General features: G+C 38.9%; 2 protein-coding genes across 7 annotated transcripts; one reads left to right on the top strand and one right to left on the bottom strand.

The window, feature by feature from the left end:
- The first annotated feature begins 1,336 nt into the window (after positions 1–1,336).
- Positions 1,337–8,600, top strand: ccne2 (cyclin E2). 4 transcript variants are annotated; one of them, XM_044172820.1, is made up of 12 exons: positions 1,337–1,435; positions 2,375–2,406; positions 2,531–2,588; positions 2,698–2,748; positions 3,120–3,262; positions 3,707–3,842; positions 4,979–5,125; positions 5,438–5,533; positions 5,642–5,776; positions 6,215–6,326; positions 6,648–6,805; positions 7,680–8,600. In XM_044172820.1, the coding sequence occupies exons 2-12, from the start codon at positions 2,393–2,395 to the stop codon at positions 7,755–7,757; spliced, it is 1,128 nt and encodes a 375-aa protein (XP_044028755.1). In that variant the 5' UTR covers positions 1,337–1,435; positions 2,375–2,392; the 3' UTR covers positions 7,758–8,600. The 4 variants fall into 4 exon arrangements, with proteins under 4 accessions (XP_044028755.1, XP_044028756.1, XP_044028754.1 ...); XM_044172821.1 differs by lacking the exon at positions 1,337–1,435 and adding an exon at positions 1,441–1,538; XM_044172819.1 differs by lacking the exon at positions 1,337–1,435 and adding an exon at positions 1,442–1,590.
- On the bottom strand, positions 8,522–21,532 carry ints8 (integrator complex subunit 8). Of its 3 annotated transcripts, none has more exons than XM_044172807.1 (28): positions 21,432–21,532; positions 20,014–20,152; positions 18,949–19,123; positions 18,368–18,508; positions 18,008–18,079; positions 17,730–17,781; positions 17,306–17,485; positions 16,905–17,012; positions 16,643–16,795; positions 16,337–16,437; positions 15,924–16,065; positions 15,313–15,383; positions 14,896–15,071; positions 14,595–14,725; positions 14,266–14,376; positions 13,787–13,991; positions 13,229–13,350; positions 11,882–12,066; positions 11,720–11,753; positions 11,553–11,612; positions 11,225–11,286; positions 11,015–11,133; positions 10,475–10,578; positions 10,090–10,140; positions 9,728–9,801; positions 9,580–9,644; positions 9,283–9,334; positions 8,522–8,735 (listed from the first exon to the last, which is right to left on the bottom strand). In XM_044172807.1, exons 1-28 carry the CDS (start codon positions 21,519–21,521, stop codon positions 8,732–8,734), a joined length of 2,979 nt encoding a protein of 992 aa, XP_044028742.1. In that variant the 5' UTR covers positions 21,522–21,532; the 3' UTR covers positions 8,522–8,731. The 3 variants fall into 3 exon arrangements, with proteins under 3 accessions (XP_044028742.1, XP_044028740.1, XP_044028741.1); XM_044172805.1 differs by having other exon boundaries at positions 9,291–9,334; positions 21,432–21,531; XM_044172806.1 differs by having other exon boundaries at positions 9,291–9,334; positions 21,329–21,484.
- Between the last annotated feature and the right edge of the window lie 464 nt (positions 21,533–21,996).

The raw sequence follows: 21,996 nt of genomic DNA, 5'->3' as shown, positions 1-21,996 counted from the left end.
AGTCATGTAATCATGTTAATAGTATATAAGGAAAATAAATAATTTGACTGAGCTACAATCTGCAGTACATAAACCTGATGACATAAAACTACTTTTGACCAGAGGGGGGCGACATTACTTCAAGTCAGTGGTGGTGCTTCAGCCAAAATGTTCAGTACTGTCTTATAGTAAAAGTGAGTAGGCTGTTAACAGATTTGTTTATATTTGAGTTGAATTCAAAGGACAAACACAACAGACTGTAAATACTCTGGGATATTTTACAACTAGGTAAAGCAATGAGATAGACACTTTGATGTCTACTTTAATTTGCTTTAATATTATAACACATTAAGCACAATAAAAACACAAAGACACCGAAGTCATGCATGTCCATGGTATTTGTACATATGGTGGGTATTTCATAGGCTTATTCCAGAATTTTATTTAAACTGGCTGACCTTTAGACCAAAAAAGAAAGAAAGAAAGAAAGAAAGAAAGAAAGAAAGAAAGAAAGAAAGAAAGAAAGAAAGGAGCATTATCTATAATGTTATTAATAGCAATGTGGCTTTGAAACAGCATCTAGACCTTTATCTTGGGAAATATGTTTTTGAAAACATAATTGGACAGTTGAATAAATAACATATGGAAAATCCAACTATTAAAAACAAAAAAGAAGGGTCAAGGGTTAGTGGGATTTGCAGTCAGTAATAATGAAACAATAAACGCCATTCATCCAGCAAACTGTGCATTTCGCGAACAGTTTTACGTTAATATGATGTTTCACATGAACATCTATTTATGCAGAGATATGTAAGATATATAGTCTGTTTTATGACTTTTGGCACTGAATATGATTTAATTTTAAAAGCTGTGTAAGTGAGGAGAGCAGCTCTGGTGTGACCTCCACTGACAGCTCTGACAGCTCCCTGCTTTGTTTACATCCTGGTCCAGGAGCACGCGCTCAACTCAACTCTCTCTCCTATTGGCTGTCCTGTTCTATAGCTCCGCCCACTACCGGGCGACCGGAAAATACAACTAACAGCAACAAAAAGAAAAGGACGAAACGAAGTTAATGTAAGATTTATGTTAGTTACATACATTTTCTATAACAAGAAATACTTATAAATACTTAAAGCAAACATCTGATTTAAGTAAAAACGCGTCGGCACTGTCAAAACGACGGTTTCTCTATATAGTTAGCGTTACGGTTAAAGAAGAAACTCCACTCGCAGCATTAAGGCGGTTGAAACTAAAGCAAAAGAGAATAAATCTAAAAAAAAAAAAAATAATGGAAACACAATTACAGCGACTCACCTGTAAATTAACCTCATTTAACCTCCGGTTATGGTTTAGGGTTGGCAGTCTTTATACACATGCGCAATGTGCCGCAAACACACATTTGTTGGCGCCAGCGCCAATTGGAAACTAGTTTAATTTGGGCTCGGAACCGAGAAGGGTAAGCTGCAGACGTTAGGGTTTCTGTAGAGTTAGCAAGTGTCTGTAGCTCAGTAGTTTTACCTTTACAGTTCTGAATCATTCCTAAGTCAGTATGTGTGCAGGTGCGAAATCGTATGCTTCAATTCAAGCAGAAGTTTGTTTGTTATTTTGCTGGTACGTTTGTAAACTCGGTCGTTGTCGAGCTCGTAGTCCCGAGTGTCTGTGTTTAGCTAGCTAGCTAGCAAGCTAGCGTCAAAGTTAGCTAACAGTAGCCAGATACAAGTTGCCTGCTTTACAGTGGAGAATGTTTTAGAAACTTGTGCTTCAGGTGAGGAAGCAGAGTTTGCATCTTCTGAGCTTAAATGAGTAAACTAAAGTTTTTGAGTCCTATTTGTAGTCTGTTCCTATTTCGGTTAAATGAAAATGCATCTGAATCATGATTAAACCAGCTGGCCATGGCATGGAAATGATAAAATAAACCATAACGGATGAATAGTTTAATAATTAATGACCGTCCGATAGTGTTGAATTCAAAACATTTTATCAGTGGTACTTGGCACAAAATGTCCTCCCAGGGCCTCCGTGTTGTTGCTGCAGTAAGGGAGCAGTTTTAGCTTTTGGGGGCCTTCACTGTATGTCTCTTTGTGCTGTTAATTGGTGTTTTGTTTCATGCAAGTGATCTAAAGCGCCTCAGATTAAGGTTTTAGCATCCAGCAACGTTTTGTTTCGCGGGTGGTGGCTGCAGAATTGTCCCTTTTTACGCGCTCATTAATAATGTTGGCGCGTATGATAATATTTGGCACGATAAATATTCCGGAAATAATGCGGGTTTGTGTGTTTTGCATGAAAGTATGTTTTGTGCAAGCCAAGATAGCTACAGCTGGTTGTTACCGTTTACCATTTCCATGTTAGACTTCCTGGTTTAACTTAAGCTTCTAAATTGTTCCCTTTTTTACAGACAGAAGCAGAAACAGCCATGACTAGACAAAGGTATTGACCTGCTTTTTGTTTTTTTATTATTATTATTATTGTTGTTGTTGTTGTATTTTGATTGGTTGTTGGGCTGTTGTCAAATCTCCAGCTCCATGTTGAGTTCAGTTTGATGTCTTTGCAGTGGTCGCCTGCAGAAAAGATCTGAAAATGCTCCAGGGCAGAAAGGCAAAGTCACTAAGGTAAGAGTCCTAACAAACCATTTATTTAAGATTGTACTGTTTAGCTTTAACTAGTGATTATATAATCGAGCATTGTCTCAATGGTCTGACAGACAACTTGTCTTTTCAGCAAAGCAACAGAAAAAAGGTTCAGCCCCTGTCAAAGCTGCAGTGCGAGAAGGTATGTACCTTTTGTTTTCTTTTTATAATATTCTTTTTATTGGTTTTGCACAGGCATAGCCAAGTCTGTTCAAGTGCACAAAATGGATAAATAAATAAACCTGTGCACTCTTTTCTTTCTTTAAAAAAAGTATCTTCAGAAATAGAACAAAAAAAGTCAAATAATAATGTTACAAAGTGCCCCTACCCTTCCCACCCCCAAAACCCCAACTGAGGTCATCCCATTGACCTGTATTACCACCCCTGATGCCAAGGGGAAAGCAAAAAACAACAAAACAAAAACGTATGTCGCAACAGAAATATCCTGTCTGTGCTGTAGATTTTGTTTATAAACAACACATGTTGCATTCAATTTTCTCATTTCCATTTCAGAACCAGCTGGTACTTGAAGGTGTCGCCAAGCCTTGTATTCTCTTAGAGACTCGTGAGAAGGGAGTCACGGTCGGCTGTGATGAACCAGCAGTTCTCACTTCAGGGGATTCCTTGGTTCGGCCGTCACCTCTTCCTCATCTTGGGTGATTATCTTACATTATTCAGCCATGGTTTGACTCACAGTTATCACTTCCTGATATCCTTTGCCAGACAGTTTAATATACATGTTTCTCTGTAAGACTCCAACTAAAGATTATTTTCATTATCGATTAATCTCTCAATTATTTTCTCGAGTATTTATCTGGTCTACAAAATGTCAGAAAACAGCCCATCACAATATCCCTAGAGGACAAGGTGACGTCATCAGATGTCTTGTTTTGTCTGACCAACAGTCCAAAACCCAAAGACACTCAATTTACTATAATGTAAGACCAGGAAAAACGCTCATATTCTCACATTTTAAGAAACAGGAACAATCAAATGTATGTTCAGTTTTTACTTTAAAAATGACTTACTAATTTACTAATTTTCTTTTCAATTGATTAATCGACTAATCATTGCAACTCTTATGTGTCTGCATGTTACAGATGGGGATCTTCTGAAGATGTATGGCAGAAGATGGTCGGCAGGGAGCAGAATTACACACACAGCAAGAGCTTCATGCAGAAGCACCCCAGTATACAACCCAGAATGAGATCAATCCTCCTCGACTGGTTGATTGAGGTGCGTCTTCAACTGCATCTCCAAATTTATGTTGCGCATGCTTCAATAAGTAATTGTTTCTATCCTTCAACTAAATAAGTTTCTTTTTTTTTTTAAAAATGCACCTTAAAATATTTGTTACAGTTAAACATTCATCCTTGCTTTTAAAGGTCCAGTGTGTTGGATTTAGTGACATCTAGCATTGAAATTGCAGTTTGCAACCATTTGAATACTGCTCACTGCACCCTCCCCTTCAAACATGTAAGAGAAACTACAGTGGCCTCGAAAAACACGAACGGCCCTTTTTAGAGCCAGTGATTGGTTTGTCCGTTCTGGGCTACTGTAGAAACACAGTGGTGCAACATGGCGACCTCCGTGGAAGGGGACCCGCTCCCTCTGTAGCTATAAAGGGGCGACTGTGGCTTAGTGGTAGAGCGGGTGATCCACCAATCGGAAGGTTGGCGGTTTGATCCTGGCTTCCCCCAGCCCATGTCGAAGTGTCGTTGGGCAAGACACTGAACCCCAAATAGCTCCCGAGGGCTGTGCAAACGTGTGTGTGAATGCTTAGTTACTTTGATGAGCAGGTCTGCCATCAAAGTAAAGTCCCATCTGAATTGGGGTGAATGTGATATGTAGTTGAAGTGCTTTGAGTAGTCAGAAAGACTAGAACTAGTACAGTCCGTTTACCATAAACGGCTTATTCTAAGGTAACAAACACAACGATTCTTATTTTCAGGTGATTATACACAAATGAAAACATACTTATAAATATTGTATTCCCTTTCTGCCAATAGATCCTCAAATGTTACACACTGGACCTTTTTAAGTTTAACATTTGTCTTTCAGATTTCTGGGTATTGTTGATGATTTTACAACTATTGTGTGTAAAATAGTAGCAGTATAAAAAAAACTCTAGATTAACCTGTGACTACCACAACAAAATTAGTTATTTCATGTTTGACCTATATACATCCATCAGGTTTTAGATATTTTGCACAAGCCACATTTATTATCTTAATATTTTTCATGCATTTTCATAAGTTGAACTAAAAATAAAGGGGGAAAACTGAGACAAAATTAAGTCACATAATCACTTAAATTTTGATCCTCATCAAAAAAAGGTTTGCCAACATTTGTTTTGTCATTGGTTTTACCAGGTGAGTGAGTCCTATACTCTTCACCGGCAGACGTTCTACCTGGCACAGGACTACTTTGACCGGTTCATGTTGACCCAGAACAACATTGAAAAGAGCATGCTGCAGCTCATTGGGATAACCTGTCTTTTTATAGCAGCAAAGATGGAGGTAAGGAACAATGGGGAGGGGTCAGGTCAGATCATTCTAAAGTAAACGGTGCAGCACTTTGACAAGAGACGCCTTCAACTTGCACTTAAACAACACATCACTTTCAGCACTTTCAAGACTTTCCACATTTCACACGTCACCTCTGGTACAAAACAGCCAGCAGCCAGTTGAGAAACCTTTTTTATATTTGTTTAACAGGCTCATTGAACCTGAGGTTTTATTTGCTTGATGGCAGCAGTCCACACAGACACATTTCTAATGCATATAACTGTGCTTGGTGAAGTTTTTGAGTTATATTTTCTTTCCTTGTAGGAAGCCTGTCCTCCAAAGCTCTCACAGATGGCCTATGTGACTGCAGGGACCTACTATGAAGACGAGATTCTTCAAATGGAGTTAATAATTTTGAAGGTAATACTATCACAAGTATAGCCACATTTTGACTCATTATTCTTCATTAATAATCGATAAGAAGGCTTTAATTTTAAAGTAATTCTACTTTATTTACACGTTTTACAGGCACTAAGTTGGAACCTTTGTCCTGAAACAGCCGTGTCGTGGCTGAAGCTTTACTTCCAGATGGCATCGATGAACACCAACTCTGACCTGCTGGAGCCGCAGTTTCCACAGGACACTTACATACAAATGACACGTGTAGGTGTTTAGATGGGATTCATCTTTTTTTAAGCATACATACTGACACAAGCCTCTCTCTCAAAGCTGTGTTAAAAACTGCTAGTCACAAGAAAACTAACATTTCACAAAGGGCTTTTCTTTCAGGGCTGTTTTTTATTGGATTTCATTCTGTTGTAAGACCCTACTACCATGATATCAATGGTATCCCATCAGAGCTTTCTCTCATCTTACTATATCATACCAAAGTAAACAAATGTGTCAGTACTTGTTCCCTACTTGGTAATGATACAGTCACCTAGTTATGTCTCCCAACTTAAACCAAAGAAACAAATTGTGTGTGTGTGTGTGGATATAGCGATAGATATAAGATTTAGTTTCTTTCATTAGCTTAAGCCTAGCTCATGACTAATGTCAAGTGCTGTTTCTTTTCTTTCTTTTTGATTTTTTTTTTTCTAGCTTTTAGACCTGTGTATCCTCAACATAAACTCTTTGGACTTCCAGTATCGAGTGTTGGCCGCCTCAGTCCTGTGCCATTTCATTCAGCAGGAAACAGTAGAAAAAGTTTCAGGTAAGATTTGGGATTATTACGTGTACGGAAATGTAGATATAAATGGAAAAATCTGTATTTTTGAACCTAATAACAGGATGAGAAATGGACCAGAAAGAGCTGAGGCTCTGTGTGTATTATGGTATTTATTTAACTCAATCAAAAATCTCAATATTTGATAGTTGAAGTGTCAATATCACGACTAATATATTTTAGCATTTCAGGGTTGTTGTTGGTTTTTTGTTTTTTGTTGTTTTTTTTTAAATCATGACCTGAAACACAGTGTGACCCCACAGCGAGGTTACTCGATGCATGTAAACGTGTTGTTTTTTGTCTGTTCAGGTCTGTCGAAAGACGCCATCCACCTGTGTGTTAACTGGATGGCCCCCTTTGTGGAATCTGTGGGTTGTTTTGGCAGAGCAACAATGAGGGATTTGACCAGAATAAAGACGGAAGACAGACACAACATCCAGACGCACACAGATTACATGACCATGCTGGTTAGTATTTTCTTGTTCTACTTGTTGGGATGTTGCATTATATTAATTTGGCTGATGCTTTTGTTCAAGCGATTTACACTAAATGCATTTAACCTCCTTAGAAACAAGAGCTAAATGTTATCAAAAATTGTAAGTGCACCTCTCCCAAACAACTAAAGAGTAAAGAGAGGAAAGTTAAAGGTAATATAGATGATTTAAAGTATGATTCTTTGCCACTGGCATGCTGTCAAAGCCTCATGGCAGCTGTGTTAGACATAATAGTTAAAGCTATAATAATAATACAGCTGCTTTCAAGCTCTCTCTCTCACCGCCCAAACATTTTCCCCACAAAGCCGCTCCTTAATGAAAAATATAGAGAAGCTGTATAGGTTAACTGCTGCACACAGGACACTGTCTGAACGTATGAAATTTTATTTTTTATTTTTTTTGTCAGTGTGCACACAAGACATGACCTTGAACTCAAAAAATGGGAAGGATATTTTTCTCAGAAAATACTCAGATTAATTAATGAAAGTAATGGTTAGTTCCAGCTCTAGTCCTTATGGTGTGAAAACCTTTTTAGTTGTGGTTTGTGTTAACTGGATTGTAACTGCACTAATTAAGGTGTAGGACAGGCTGAAACATTTGTCGTCACGTCCCAAAATAAATAGACAAGATGTCATTTTTGTGAGGCACTGTATTCATTAGCTGACTGCTGCAGTTTTAAGCTTAGTTGCCTTTTGTACATACAAGGCTGCTCTGCAGATGTAGGACCAATTTTTAGTGCGCTGTATCATTTAACATCAAAGCTCAAGAAATATTTATATTCTTAAATATTCATTGATGCTACTTCATCACTGTTTTCTGACTTTCATCCTGTCCTTTTTTATTTTAGGAGAACGCCAGTCAAAAGGAGGTAAAGAGCCAGTTTCCCACTCCTCCCAACAGCACAGAAAAAACCTGCACACACTGAACTCCAAGAGGAAGACTCTGAAGTGAGTGTGACCAAAGAGCACAGGGTTAAGTTTCCGCAAAGGCCAAGTCTTAACTGGAGACTGCTCCTATCCAGTGGGGGGGAAAGGCCGTTAACAGCGATACTGATTCTGGACGGGAGTTTATTTCACGCCTGCTGACATGAATGAAATTTGTCACTGAATGCACTATCCAGGGTAATGTGCCTGTATTTTAAAGACTCGTGAATCTTGGCCAAAGCTTTATGCTTGATTTTTAGCTGTTTTTAGCAAGTGGGTGCTTTTGCTTCAGAAAGGAAAAATGTTTAGTTTTTTTAAAGTGTGATGTTTGCTGTATGTGTCATTTTGTAGGAAATGACTTTCTATTACTGAAAGTGATGTGCAATTGTTTACTTTTGTAGCATTAAGTACGGTCAACAGATGAAATCTTTAACACTGCTTTAGGGTCAGTGGAAATTAAATTGTTTTTAAAATGGATTCTGTTGAAAAGCAGTTGAGTGTACAGCTGCTACTTCACCTGTCGTCTAATCTCTAAACTAAGTGCAAAAGGTAACTTGGAAACACTGATGTACGAGTATGCACTTTTTCATGAACCCTGATGAAAGCCATGCGTCAGAAAGCGCTGGCTAAATAAAGTGCAGTCTCTTTAGTTCATGAGTGTTTGTCAGTTAGCTTTACCATGCTGTTATAACCAAGCCATTGTTTGTGTAACTCAGGGCAATGATGTTTGTTTTTTAAAAGAATTAATTCCTAATTACTACAAGTGTACAAATGAGCAACTGTATTTATTTAGAAGTTTATTTTCTACCCCAAAATAAAATATACATTCCCCCCCAAAAGTTTAACAGTGGTTCACATGTGTCCTAGAAATACAGTTTGGCCATCGCTTGCAGGAATCTCTTCTTCCTTTTCTGTGCAGCCAGCTGCAGCACTTCCTCGGGGTTACTGGTGTTCAGCTCGGACTGTCCGATCGCTTTTATCTGAGGAAAAGCAGAGTTAGGAAACTGATGCAGCCTCTCAGTAAGCATAGACTTACTTAAGAGATATGCAGGTTAAAATTTGGCTTGATTTGGTTGAAAAGTTGAGTTTTTGATGTCTATGATGCACATAACCCGTTTCAACAACATTTTAAGACTGAAGCAGATTCTAAATATATTCAAACTGCTATTGAAACAAGGTTTATACAAAACAGACATGGGAAAACAGACTTTTCAACCTAGATGTGTTTCAAGCTCCTAATCACCAAATGAATGCTTACTGGGTTAATGTTACTGTAATGAACACTAAAACCAAATTTGATGAATTACGAGCTGAGGAATATTACTAACTATTTAATAACCCAGTGGACTATCTGGAAAAATGCATTTTCATAATGTTAAATACTTTCTTCCCTCCATGAAAAATTTCCATTTTGGTTGGTTATCAAAAGGAAAACAAGCTACTGTTAATTTTAAACATGATAGATTTGTTTTTTAAAAAGTAGAACAGCAGTTTGTTTTAACCCTGATGTTAACTGTGGGGACTGACCTACTTACCGCTATTTGTCTCTTCTCAGTCTCGCCCCGTTTGTGGTGAATATCTGAACGCACAGTCAAGGAAGGAAATTAATGACAGACACTGTAGTTAAGCGTGTTTCTTTAAAGTGTGTATGAGGGCCCCAAAAGAGACACGGTGACAAGTGTGGGAAAAACAAAGTTAAACAAAATGTTATTTGCATGACTTAGTTTTTGCAAAAGGTGAATTGACAGGGGAACGATATAAGCCACTTCTCTGAAGGTCTGTATTTGCAATCATGAATCAAAACATCAATAACAGAAAGGATACGGGTGAGGAATTCCAGGATAGTGACGTCCCAGATGTAGTCGTAGAATGAGTCCATGGCATCGTGACTGTGGGGACAGAAGAAGATGTAAGAGATGTTCGGAGTAGTGCTGTTGGTCTTCGCTGTTGGGTGTGTCATGGCGTGCCATACCTGTTCTGTTCTTGAAGAGCTTTAAATGCCGTCATGTAATCCACCTCTCGAAGAAACTGACAGAGAACGGCAACCTAATGAGAATGCGAGACAACCTAGTTTAACACTGAACAATCAAAGCAAGCAGGATGTGAAAATAAACATTTAACATGATGCTGAAAGTGTAATAAAACCTGAAAGGTATTTATTCAATCACACCTGGACATCACTAATACTTTGACATTTTCACAAACACTGACGCAGGAAACAAACTGTCCACTAATTAAACAATTTTACTATCAGGACATTGAGAGAGACTTGTGATTAGTAGGTGCAATTAATTAAAAAAATTTAAAAAGGGGGCAACTGGATTGATCTCTGACCTGTGTGTGGCAGTTCATCATTGAACAGCACTTGATCATCCTCTTCAGGACCTGCAAACAACAGTCAGTGTGTAATTAGGTTTGAGTCATTTTAATGAGTACAACAGTGGAAACTGCAAATTACAGGTGACTAAGTATGTTAAGTTTCTATCTTTTTTACATTATTGTAATTTGCTCATAAAATATGTAGTATATTTTAGTAATTTGTAATTATTCAACTGTAGAAAAATTTTAAATTGCTCTGAATTTGATCAAAAATTATATCAAATTGTCAGTGAGAGAAAACTTAATATTTATTGTTGCCAACAGCCGCTGAAGAGCTCTTCATTGTGAACGTAGGTGTAATGTTTTATCAAAACAATTATGAGTAACCTGTGTGATCTACCTGGTCAGTGTAGACATCAGGGGGCACAGCTTTGGTGAAGAAGTCCGAGCACACAGCTCCAGCCTGGAGGTAAAGGTTCAGCGCAGCAGAGTACAGATTGGTCACTACAAACGGAGGGAGATGAAGAAGAAGGCTTTAGTCGAACTCAGACATCTGGGTTAACACTGTGTTTATACTTTACCTGAACTGTTGTAGCCAATTCAGCAGCATGTTTGGTGTTTGCCACAGAGAGAAACAATCACTACAAACCCTACAAAATGTACTTAAATTCAGTGATTCATGCCTTCCGTCATTCCTGGTGTCGTAAGCCAGACGCATCTGGTTCTCCAAACAGTTTAATACAAAAACAAAGATTTTTTGCAACTGCTATTTAACCCTAGTTTGCTTAAATCCATTGGTGAGCATTTTAGAAACTGGAACCTCAACTAAATTCACTGATGAAACGCTTTCTGACTGTAGATGTCACCAGAGAAAAACAAAGGTTGTATTGAATCATTAAAGTGTTCTCTGACTTTACAGTGTTGCCGCTGCGTTTCTTACCAAAGTAGATATCGGCCTGTGTGATGAGCCACGACTGGTTATTAGGATTCAGGGTGAGGGCATAGGACACCAGCTCTTTGACCGTCACAGCCACAGCTTCCACATCTACTGCCTGTATGCTGCTCCCACACACACACACACACACACACACATTTAGTGGCTTGGTTTAAGAAATCGTAAACATTTAATTAAGAAAGAAAATGTTCTTACTTTGGAAGAGTAGATGGCCAGATGGTGAGGTGTTCTGCTGTCACTTCATTTACGATATCATCCTAAAGAAAGAGAAAACTGTTGGTTACCCATGAGAGAATGAGTTGATTGTGGTAAGTAGTGCAGAGAACAACTTTTAAGCGTTCAGACTGAAACTGCAGCAAAACCTACCAGCACACCACAGCATTTGTACATTGCTGCAACATTAAAGCCATTTTAGCAAACTGTTTATTTCCCCTTGTTTTGCTGTTAGATAACTACCACACAGCCTGTGTGAGACTCTACAGTGGATAATTCAACAGTCTAACCACTGAAATTAGAGACATACCCGCACTATGCTGTGGAGCCTCACAAACAGTGAGATGAGAGTTGTCAGCACCAACGGCTCCTGTGAGAAGTAAGATAAAAACTCGTTACTTTGCATCAACAGCGCCTCATCTAATGAAACTTTAATATATCTACAGCGGGTGTAAGTTTGGCTTATTGGATACTTACTCTAAGTTTCTTAATGAAAGTGATGAATTTGCTCCTAAATGGGTTAGACAATGAAAATATACCAGAATGAGCATGACTCTTTCACCTGTGTATGTTTATATATAGCATATAATTGTAAACACCATCAAATCTTAAGTGGTAGCAGGCATGTTTGCAGCGCACCGGTGCAGGATGCCCATGGAGGACTCTCTGTGTTTAATGAGGCCCACTCTGCCGTCGTTGTTCCTCTTGTGTTGGATGGACACGCTGCAGATCTGCACCACCACATCCCACAGCTCCTTGGCTGTGCGCCGACTCTCTTTAGGACCTGGGAGCTCTTTGCATGTTGAAGCCAGGAGCTGACCGAGCTATCAGAAGGAAACAGAGGGGACGAACTGAACAAGTGAAAACCACAGCGGTCCCGTTTGTGTCAACCATCCCGGACCCAGTGGAAGATCAATCATCAGAAACCCTTTGTTCAAACCTACAAAGCTTTGTTTTGATCTCTCATGGAGATCCCAGTGTTTCCAAAGGTACAAATATGTCCAACTGAATTATGGGAACGTGTAAGATGTACAATACTTCAAGAATATTTACTGTTAGACTATTTCTACAGTGGTACATGTATTAAATGACACTGAGTTTGTCTCTCAATATACGAATCATACAGCTTGAACCTGCAATAACTGATTTTTTCGGCCACTTGGGGGCAGCGCAAGAAGCTGTATGCACAACATTGACATTTTATCACCTTATAAAGTCGAAACAGTTGCTTATTTACACATCAAGCACACATGAAGGAACATTACTATGAATTTGGAGACTTGTTTCTGTCCACTTGGCAAATGTAAGTCCAATATTCACTCTACTTTTAACTCTGTTTTGAGCTCCACCAACTCCTGAGGGAAATATCAGGCTCTTTAGCTGATATATGCTCCACTATGTTCACCAGCTAGTTGCCAATTGTCTCTGTTGTCTGGTGCTGGACAGGTCACATACAGTAGGTTTATCAGAGCTTTTTTTTGCTGAAAACAGCAGACTGATGAGAGCAGTGAAAGTGAACAAGAACAGTAAAGTTGTGGGACAGAAAACCAAAAACAGTGAGCTGAAGGAAGTGACACCTTCCACATTACACATGTTCATTAATGTAGAAATATCGATTGGTGTATCTTTAAATGAAGTAGTGCAACAAGCAGATACAGGTTGTCATGCTGTGGCTCTTATTGCAGCTGGCTAAGTTGCATTTGATCAATCAACTTTATTGAAAATCTTAAGATGTTAGGAATTCAGTGAGCTCAAAACACCTGTACCATTACAGAGCATACAAAGTTTTTGCAGTAGCCCAGTGAAGTCAACATTAACATGATAGCGGAAAAATAAAATAGCGGAAGACATCTTATTTCATAACCTACAGAAATGTTATGGGCTTCTTGGAACAATGTATTGGTGAAATCAAGTGTAAGAGACAATAATAACATCTATGTAACAGCTACAATGAGGCAGTAATGGGCTTGAAAATAGACTTTTTACCTTGATGTATGGGTTGTTCATGACCAGAGATGGTGGCACCTGCAGAGTCAGGTAATCGTTCTCTCTCCAGTTCAACATGAAGGCGACACATTCCTCTCCTACCACCTGACGCAGGGGCAGATCTGGAGACAAAGACAAGGACATCCTGTAATTTAGTGCATCTGAAAAACAGGTGCTGATGCTGTTTACAGTGATTTAGGTTGGTGAGAGAAGCATTAAAATATCAGAAACAGTCTAATGTACAAACAAAATTATGGATAGAGCAGGTGTGTTACATTTTGTGTTCTCTAAACGTCCAAACTTTATGAATTATCTCTTATTAAACTGCAGTATTAATCTATAGTGAGCATGTTGTGATGTTACTCACAGAGATAGGGTACAATCTTAATGTTAAAGTGCATCCAGAAGTGTCTTAAATATTTCTTTTGCCAAATAATTCTAAGCTTGCAGCACCAGAGTGACGGGGTTTTACCACACAGCCCTACATCAGAAAATGAAAAACGTATTTCAGGTGGGTAAAGACCAGGTAACAACTTCACAGTGTTTCCATCGACTCACCGTGAATCCTCATCTCCAGGTATCCTCGGACCCTGCTGACCAGGTCGGGGGGCGGTCGCTCCTTGCAGCCTTCGGCCGCCATCGTCTCGTGGGCACGGACCTCCAGCAGCAGCATCTCATTCAGCATCACCTGCCTCAGCTTCGGAGAGAACTCGGTAACAAGCTCCAGGCAGGCAGAGAAAAGCTGCCGTGCATGGGCAAAGTCCTGAGACAACAGGAAAACACAATCCAAGTATTTAACTGATTCTCACTGCCTGGAACTGTTGAACAAGCTTATTCCACGTTTTGGATCCTATGGAATAAAGAAGTCCACAATGCCTCAAGACAGAGAACTCAAACATTTTTCACCAATCATTAACTTTTTCCATTTTGATGCATAATTATAGGATAATGGATAATTATGAGCCTGAAACTGTGCATAACCAGAAAAAGTGTTTCTTTCCAAGTTACATTTCCGAGCACTGATCATGTAAGCACACCTTTATTGATATGCAGTGGAGTCCTTTGGCCATGAGGATATAAACCAGGTCCTTTGTCAGGTTGTCTTTAATGCTGAGGATCACGTTAATGTAGTCTGGAGGAACTTCCCACTGTGCACACAAATGGAAAGTGGTATTTTAAGTATTTCAGTGTATAATTTTTGGCAATGTGTGAATCTAAGTGAATCACATTGTTTATATTGTAAGTTACTCTTAATAGGAATGGTATTATAGATATCTAATATATAAATGTAAAATACAAAATCCTGAATGTCTCTGATATCAGCACTTTTTATTTCTCTTCCAGTATCAGTTCGTTGACCTCTGACCTTACTGTTGACCCTCCAGAAGGGTCGTTCAGCCATGCCGTGGAGTTCGATGAGGATCTGTCTAATCCTGCGCGGCTCCAGCGAAAGGATGAGCTGCTGCTCCAGCTGTCCAATGTTCACACTCGCCGAAGCTGTGGAGGAATGAACCAAAATTCACAAAGTCACAAGAGACTGAAACATACCACTGAGCAATAATATGTCAATTGCTGGAGGGAGCTTTCCTGTTGATAACGAGCAGTTTGACAGACAACAAACGGATAAATTGGATGTCAGTGAATAGTATGTATAAGAAAATCTCTACCTGGAATGTCATAGAAAGAAGGCAGAGGCTTGGCGCTAAGGTTGATTGTGGCCGATCTCTTCCTCATCTGCTCCGCCAGGACCTTCCTCTCCTCCTCCTTCAACAGCTCCATGAAGAGCTTATGAGACGACACCACAAACAGCAGAGACAGCTCCTCCAAGCTTTCACTCAGAGTCCTGCGGGACAAGAATGGTCTCATTTAAAAGATGATTTAATGATTTGGGTACGTTAACAGTTTTATGTCAAATCAGTGCCGTTTAATGCTCGTGCAGACTGTGAAGAAGATACTGCACAGTGATCTGCATTGTAGCCAGCTGTAGGCTATTCTATTCCTTTAGACTAAATAAATATCAAGAAACCTCCTCTACATTTGTTGTACTTGGAAAGTAAAGTGACCCCGACTCTGCTGTCACTCACTTCATGAAATTGCCCATGTTTCTTCTGGATGTCTCAGACGGACGCTCCTTTTCCAGCGAAAGTGTGCACACCTGCAGGACAAAGAAAATTGGATTCAAATGTGCAAAAGCTTTCAATTTAACCATCATGAAAAAACTCAGGTCAGTCCCAGTTACACATTGAACTCCTCATACCTCAGCACAGCTTATACGATCAGAGGAAACTGATTTCCTACAAATCATGCCTGTTAGTTTTCATTATGAAAATACAATTTTTAACTTCAATAGATAATGTTCAATAACAATGAATCCTCACCTCTGCCAATTTTCATAAAACTCCAACAAACCTCTTTTCCATAATCAGAAGCCTCGCAGCTTCACTGCCACCAGTTGGGATAAGGGATTGTACAGCCTATTTGCATCATTTAAGGTAATCTGAGCTTTATTTAATAGTGGATATCACAGAGTGAAGGAAAGATGGATGCATCAGTCAGACTTAAATCTGAGACATCCTTTGTATGTGCCGAGGTTTGTACATTTATCAGTTGCAGCTCTAGGATGTCCCAAGCATTAATTACTCCTGCAAGAATCTCAAATGACACACACTTATTTGAGACATAAGAAGGTGAGTACCTCTAAAATGAAGTCCACCATCCTTTTACTGGGCTTGAGGAGGAGCTGCTGAAAACGCACACTGAGGACTTCTCCTTCCAAAGCATCTCGGACAGCGTTGCAAACACACAGCTTGTGGCAAACCTCATCCAGGCTCGATTCCCTGCAGCGTGTTGGAAATAAGTTGTTTGTGGATATGCAGATTTATTAAAAATCCAGCTGAACTGTCTGCACTATAAACTACATTCTGACTGCAGAATATCAGAGGAAATGCAAGTACTCTGTTCTATAATCACCAGTCTGTGATATCTATCTGTGAATACACTGCAAGAGGTACCTTGTGTCAGTGCATATCATATATATAAAGGTTTTGTCACACTGCAGTATGTTATGTTTGACATTAGCTTTCATTTTGGATTGAATTGTGGTCTCACCCTTGTTGGACTTTGTACAGGAACTCCCTGAGAACAGACCGTCTGAAGTGGTTTGGCAAACTGCGGGACACGTTGTCTTTGATAAAGGCTTCAATGACAGCCTGTCAGAGAGAGGACGTGGAATTTATTAACATATTTACATAATATAAAGTACTACACATGATTTACATCCTTCTGGTATCTCTCATTTACCTTCAGTTTACAGCTGGAGCCTTATGACATGCCACATTACTCATTATGTAGTCCCAAGTGTATTTTTATAAAACAAATCTTTAGCTTTACTTTCACTGCAGCGTCTTCTCTGACCTGGTAGTTGTGCGCCCGGATCAGGCTGTTGATCTGATCGTAGTGGGTGGTCTGGGAGTCTGAGGGGTCACAGTCTTCAGTCAAAGCTTTGCAGGCGTCCCAGTAGCCAGCCAGACGTTTCTCATCCAGGTGAACATGGACAGTCGAGTCCAACTGAAAAATATAAAGAACTTGTTGAGATCCACAAACGTCGTTGGAGCCAGACTGTTGTCATTCTAGGACAGCATTGTAACTTCATGTAAGCCATTTCAGGTAGATATACCTTCTTTAACAGTTCCTTAGTCTGTCTGAAGTGATCCCGGGCTTTCTGATAGGCTGGCTGGTCTGTGCATCCTTGCTGGAAGAAAATACCTCCCAGATCATAATGCACCTGAAACACAAAATACAAATTAGACCAGTTTTGGATTCAACACACTAGACATTCAATTCATTTCGACTGAAACTACATTTTGAGTTACATTTTGAACATTTGTTTCCACTTATTTTTGTCTGTAGATTCAATATAAAAGTATGTTTTACAGTTAAAATAAAATCAAATTCCCCAGTTGCTCCCTCGAGAGACCAATAAAGTTCATCTAATTGTATGTAATCTGGATGAATTGTACTCAGAGTGATCGAAGCCTAAAATTATCTGAGCAAGACAACACTGTGTTGTCCACTAACCTGACAGTGCAGCTCATCGGCACTGATGCGAAGCCCTGCAGTCGAGGACTCGGTCTCTCCGTTGGCAGCAGCATCAGCAGCCAGCAGGTCCAGAGTCCTCAGGGTGTGAACGTAGAAGTCTTTCTTCAGCCGCAGAGCTCGTTCCAGGACACTGATGGAGTCGGTTGCCTGCTCTTTCAGCTGAGGGCATGAGAAGAAAGTACATTTCATTTAACCTACTAGACAATTTCTTAGACAGTGGACAGGGAAAGGTGATATAATGAAATGTCGTTTATCCAAACCTTTACAAAATCAAAGCTATCTGGCAAATACATCTAAAATGTGTATAACATGTTTATTAATATCAGCAATAGTTTGAGAAAGTATATTTCATTACAGCATTTGAGGATTTCTACTTAATACATCAAAAAACATGTTAACTCACCACAGCAAGAATGTTTTCCGTCATCTCTTTCTCCTGCTGCACAATACTTAACCTAGGAGAGGCCACAAGACAATAACTCAGTATCTTCTCGATGCCATTCAAACTGAGCACTTAAATAACTGAGCGCTATTTGGATTTATTTTTTAAACTGTAAGTGAAACTGGGCCTGGACGTTGCCATTTGTAAGATCAAGCATGAGTAAGTTTATTTGTTCTGTAAACAACTTAAGCTTGTTCCAAATCAGAGGGTGTTAACAGCAAGGAAGGAGCAGAATTTACATGTTCATCTGGTGAGGTCCCGGTTTGGTCTGTTTCTCTGGAAAGCTGCTCAGCACGATGGTTCTGATGGCCCTTTGAAAGACACAAGATTCTTTGTTATTCTTATTATTTAAGCAGTTTCTTCCTTTCATCTACATTTATTCTTTATGACTAATGTGAATGAAATTGCTAAAAATCAATAAATGTTCAGATGCACTCACTAAGTCCATTTCTAAGTTGTAATACTTCACTCTGAGACAGGATCAGGATAGAAAAATTTGAACTGCCGACCACAGTGGACTAGCCAGGCTCTCTTACTACTTCAGCTGGTGCGTCTGACCTCAGTGAGTTTTGTGTGTTTTCCTAGTGGATCTTACTCACCAGCGGTTGTATATGACGACAGCCATGGCCGTAGTAGGAGGCAGAGTGGACAGGTCCAGGTCCACATGTTTAACACCTGGTGGCACTTTGCTCACACAAAGGAGCTCGTTCAGTAACATATTTAATACTGGAATGGTCAAGCTGGCAGGGAAGAAGGATAAATCATTACATGACGTAATGATCTGATTATTACAATTATTACGTGTAAGACATTCTGAGAGATTTTCAACTTTGCTTTGCTAGAAACTTCATAATTCTGTCTTTCTGTTAAAGGTAATTAGGTAGTCACCCTTCCAAAATGTTGAAATATTACTTTTGCATAATTTAAAAAGGTCAAAATAACAGAAAGACACAAATCCTCAGGCATGATTGGGTGAAAACCTGCAACCTCAAATTTCAGACATTTACTAAAAAGAAGGATTGCATTGTCCTCTACAATATGACAACTTTCTGCAACCCTGAAACCCTTTCATACCCGCTGAACTGACTTAAATGCAAGGTAGACAAGCTTAAAAAAGCATGAAAAGTTACACTGAGTTCCTTCACATTATAAGTTTAAAGAGCCTTTCACGCACACTCACCCTTTCTCAAGAACATCCAGATCCCACTTCATGTGCGCAGCTACTTTCAGTGCCAGCAGCTTCAGGGTGCGGTTCCTGCGGTTGTCTGCTGGAGGCTGCACTTGATTCTGCTCGTTCACGGAGGGCTTGGACGCCTGCTCCAGGAACTGGATGATCAGCTGCACTGGTGTCGGGTCTATGGAAACATACACGGACACACATACACACATTAATAAGCATTTTATTAATTCATTCGAGGTGTCCACTCAAAACACTCATGTAATAAATGCATCCAACCTTGAATGCTGTTCCATTTCATAAATTTACTATATGCCATAATTAATTTTTATGGTAGACCCACTTTTCATTAACTTTCTTCATCAGGATATAATTTATTAAATTTCCCAGAAATGCTTCAGGAACAGAGAGAGTGACAGCCTCTGCTCTGTGATTCTGACAAAAAAGGCACCAAAACCTCAAGTATATATATATCATTATGATTTTGACAGCCAACAACATTTTTGATATAAAACTTTCATTCTAGATGCGCTGCAAATATCACAATATGGTGTCACGTTGTTCACGTTTGGCCTGTTACCCACAGGAGAAAAATTCAGCATAAAACAACAAAATGAACATCGCCAAAATTTATTTCGAAGTGAATGTTCCTTTAAAGGACAGTTATTGTGCAAAACACAGTTGTTTTTATTTCTCTGAACTTAAGCAGAGTGAAAACATTTATACATTTTATATAATAAATGCACAACAAAGAATTTGTATGCCATAACCTAACACAAGGCATGACATATAGATATTTAAAATACTTGTCCGTGTCATGAGTACATACATTTTTAGCCATGTTCAACTCACTGATATAAAAGGGGAATAAGTTGTATCGCAGTTAAAACAGTCTAGATGTTTATTGAAGGAGGAGAATCAGTATTACTCAGCTATCTAAAAGCTTTAAATGAGCTATAAATTATTATCTTAGTTTATTTGATTAAGAGACCATCAAATAATCAATCAAACAAATCTACCATAAGGCACTGTATAATAAATGTAAGTCATAAGTAATGCTGAGCTGACCTGGGTTTGACTTCTGCAGGTGTTTCTCCAGTAGGCTGCCGTCCAGGAGGAACTCAAACCAGGAAGTCTGAGGAGGCGTGCTGGGCCGACTGCTGGTCACAGCAGCTACCCGGTCTGCCGCCTCCGCACTCATCCTCCCCTGGTGAACAGTGACAAAGATTTTAAATTTTGTTTAATCTTTTAAGACATCACAGTGACCTACAGTAAAGGATATAAGTTGGATTTCGACTAATTGAAAGCTCTGTCAGCAAGAATGTATCAAGCAAGTGTCGTGGAACAAAACAGTGAATCAAGGATGAATGCATATCACATTTGCCAGTGGTGGAATGTAACTAAGCACGTTTACTCAAGTACTGTACAATTTTGAGGTACTTGTACTTTACTTGAGTATTTCCAGTTTATGCTTCTTTATACTTTTACTCTACTGCATCTCAGAAGGAAATAGTGTACTTTTGTGCTATAGTGACTGGTCACTTTGCAGATCCAGATTATTAACACAAAATATAATTAACTAATAAATCATGACGTATAGATTACTGTAAAATACCCAGCACAGGCCAGCAGTATATAAAGTTGTTCAAATTAGCTCTACCTTTGACAGCTGCAACATGAAAGTGATGCTAACAAATAATGTATCATTATTTATAATGAATAATATAATGTACATTATTCTGAAATGGGCCATTCTGCGTAATGAGTACTTTTACTTTTGGTACTTTAAGTACATTTTGCTGTTAATACTTCTGCGCTTGTACCTGAATACAATTTTTATTTTTATTGTAATGGTGTATATTTACATTAAGGTAAGGCTATCTTTATTTGCAAAGAAACCTCTTCCATTACTGATTACAAAATAATTTTTGTTGCTAACATTTCCTCATTGAAAACACATGGCTAGCTTCAGTATGTTTTCTGTACATATATCACTGTCTTGCTTTCACGTTCTGTTATAAAGTGGTTATAGAAGCACATTAAGTATACAACCGCCCATGTACATCAAAGCTATACTACCTAGATAGTTAGCTACTTATGCAGCTAGTTAGCTAACATTACTAATTAATGGTAGTTTGATGTTCTGTAGTGGGCGTTTTAATCTGATAATATGTAGTCCCGAGTGGGCGGGGTTTATCAACTGTCAGCGAGAAGAGTGGGAATATGACTGAACAAAGACGGCTCGGGGCTGCCAGTGTATAAAATCAAGCGCACCCATTATCTGTTTTGTGTGTGTGTAGCCAGCGTTGTTTTGAGCTAATATTCTAGCTAACTGGCTAAACTCTACAGCCTGACCGGAACACAGAGGGGCGGGTTATCTTACCTTAACAAGCCAAAATGAACAAGTAGAAGATATCTGAGCTAAATATACACAAAAATCTCAAAATTAAGAGCTGGAACAGCTACACGGACTGTTTGATTCTCACATAATTCATTCTGTGCATCGCCATCTCTCCTCCGTATTTCCGGTTCCGCTTCGTCGCCAGGGAGACACACGGTGCGCCATATTTGCGCATATTTATACTCCGTGCGTAAGTTTCACGTCAGATAAACCGTTTATGTGCGTGTTACATTTACTCAAGTACTGAAGTACAATATTAATGGTATTTAATTTTTCTGCTACTTTATACTTATACCCCACCAGGGAAATATTGTACTTTATACTTAACTACATTGTTTCGACACCTGACGTTAACTAGTTATTTTGCATACTAAGATTTTACTTTCAAAGCATATGAACAGTTTGCAAAATATGACGCATTTTTCAGTGCACAAAATCTGATTGTTGAGTAATTTCAGTCATTTGCATGTCTTATTTTGTTTTTAAAAAGTGACAAAATCTAGTATTTTTTCTAAAATTAAATTTTTCATAATTCCAGATTAGCCTTATACTGCATTATACTTTCTTCTTTCAAGATGCATCAATTCCTTCCTAGAGCATTTTTAAACAGGTTGATTTTAATTAAAAACAAAAAACTGCAACAACAGATT

This window comes from Siniperca chuatsi, linkage group LG17, assembly GCF_020085105.1.
Source record: "Siniperca chuatsi isolate FFG_IHB_CAS linkage group LG17, ASM2008510v1, whole genome shotgun sequence".
Taxonomy (NCBI): domain Eukaryota; kingdom Metazoa; phylum Chordata; class Actinopteri; order Centrarchiformes; family Sinipercidae; genus Siniperca; species Siniperca chuatsi.
The sequence above is the reverse complement of the archived record's forward strand: the minus strand, read 5'-3'. Positions and strand labels throughout refer to the sequence as shown.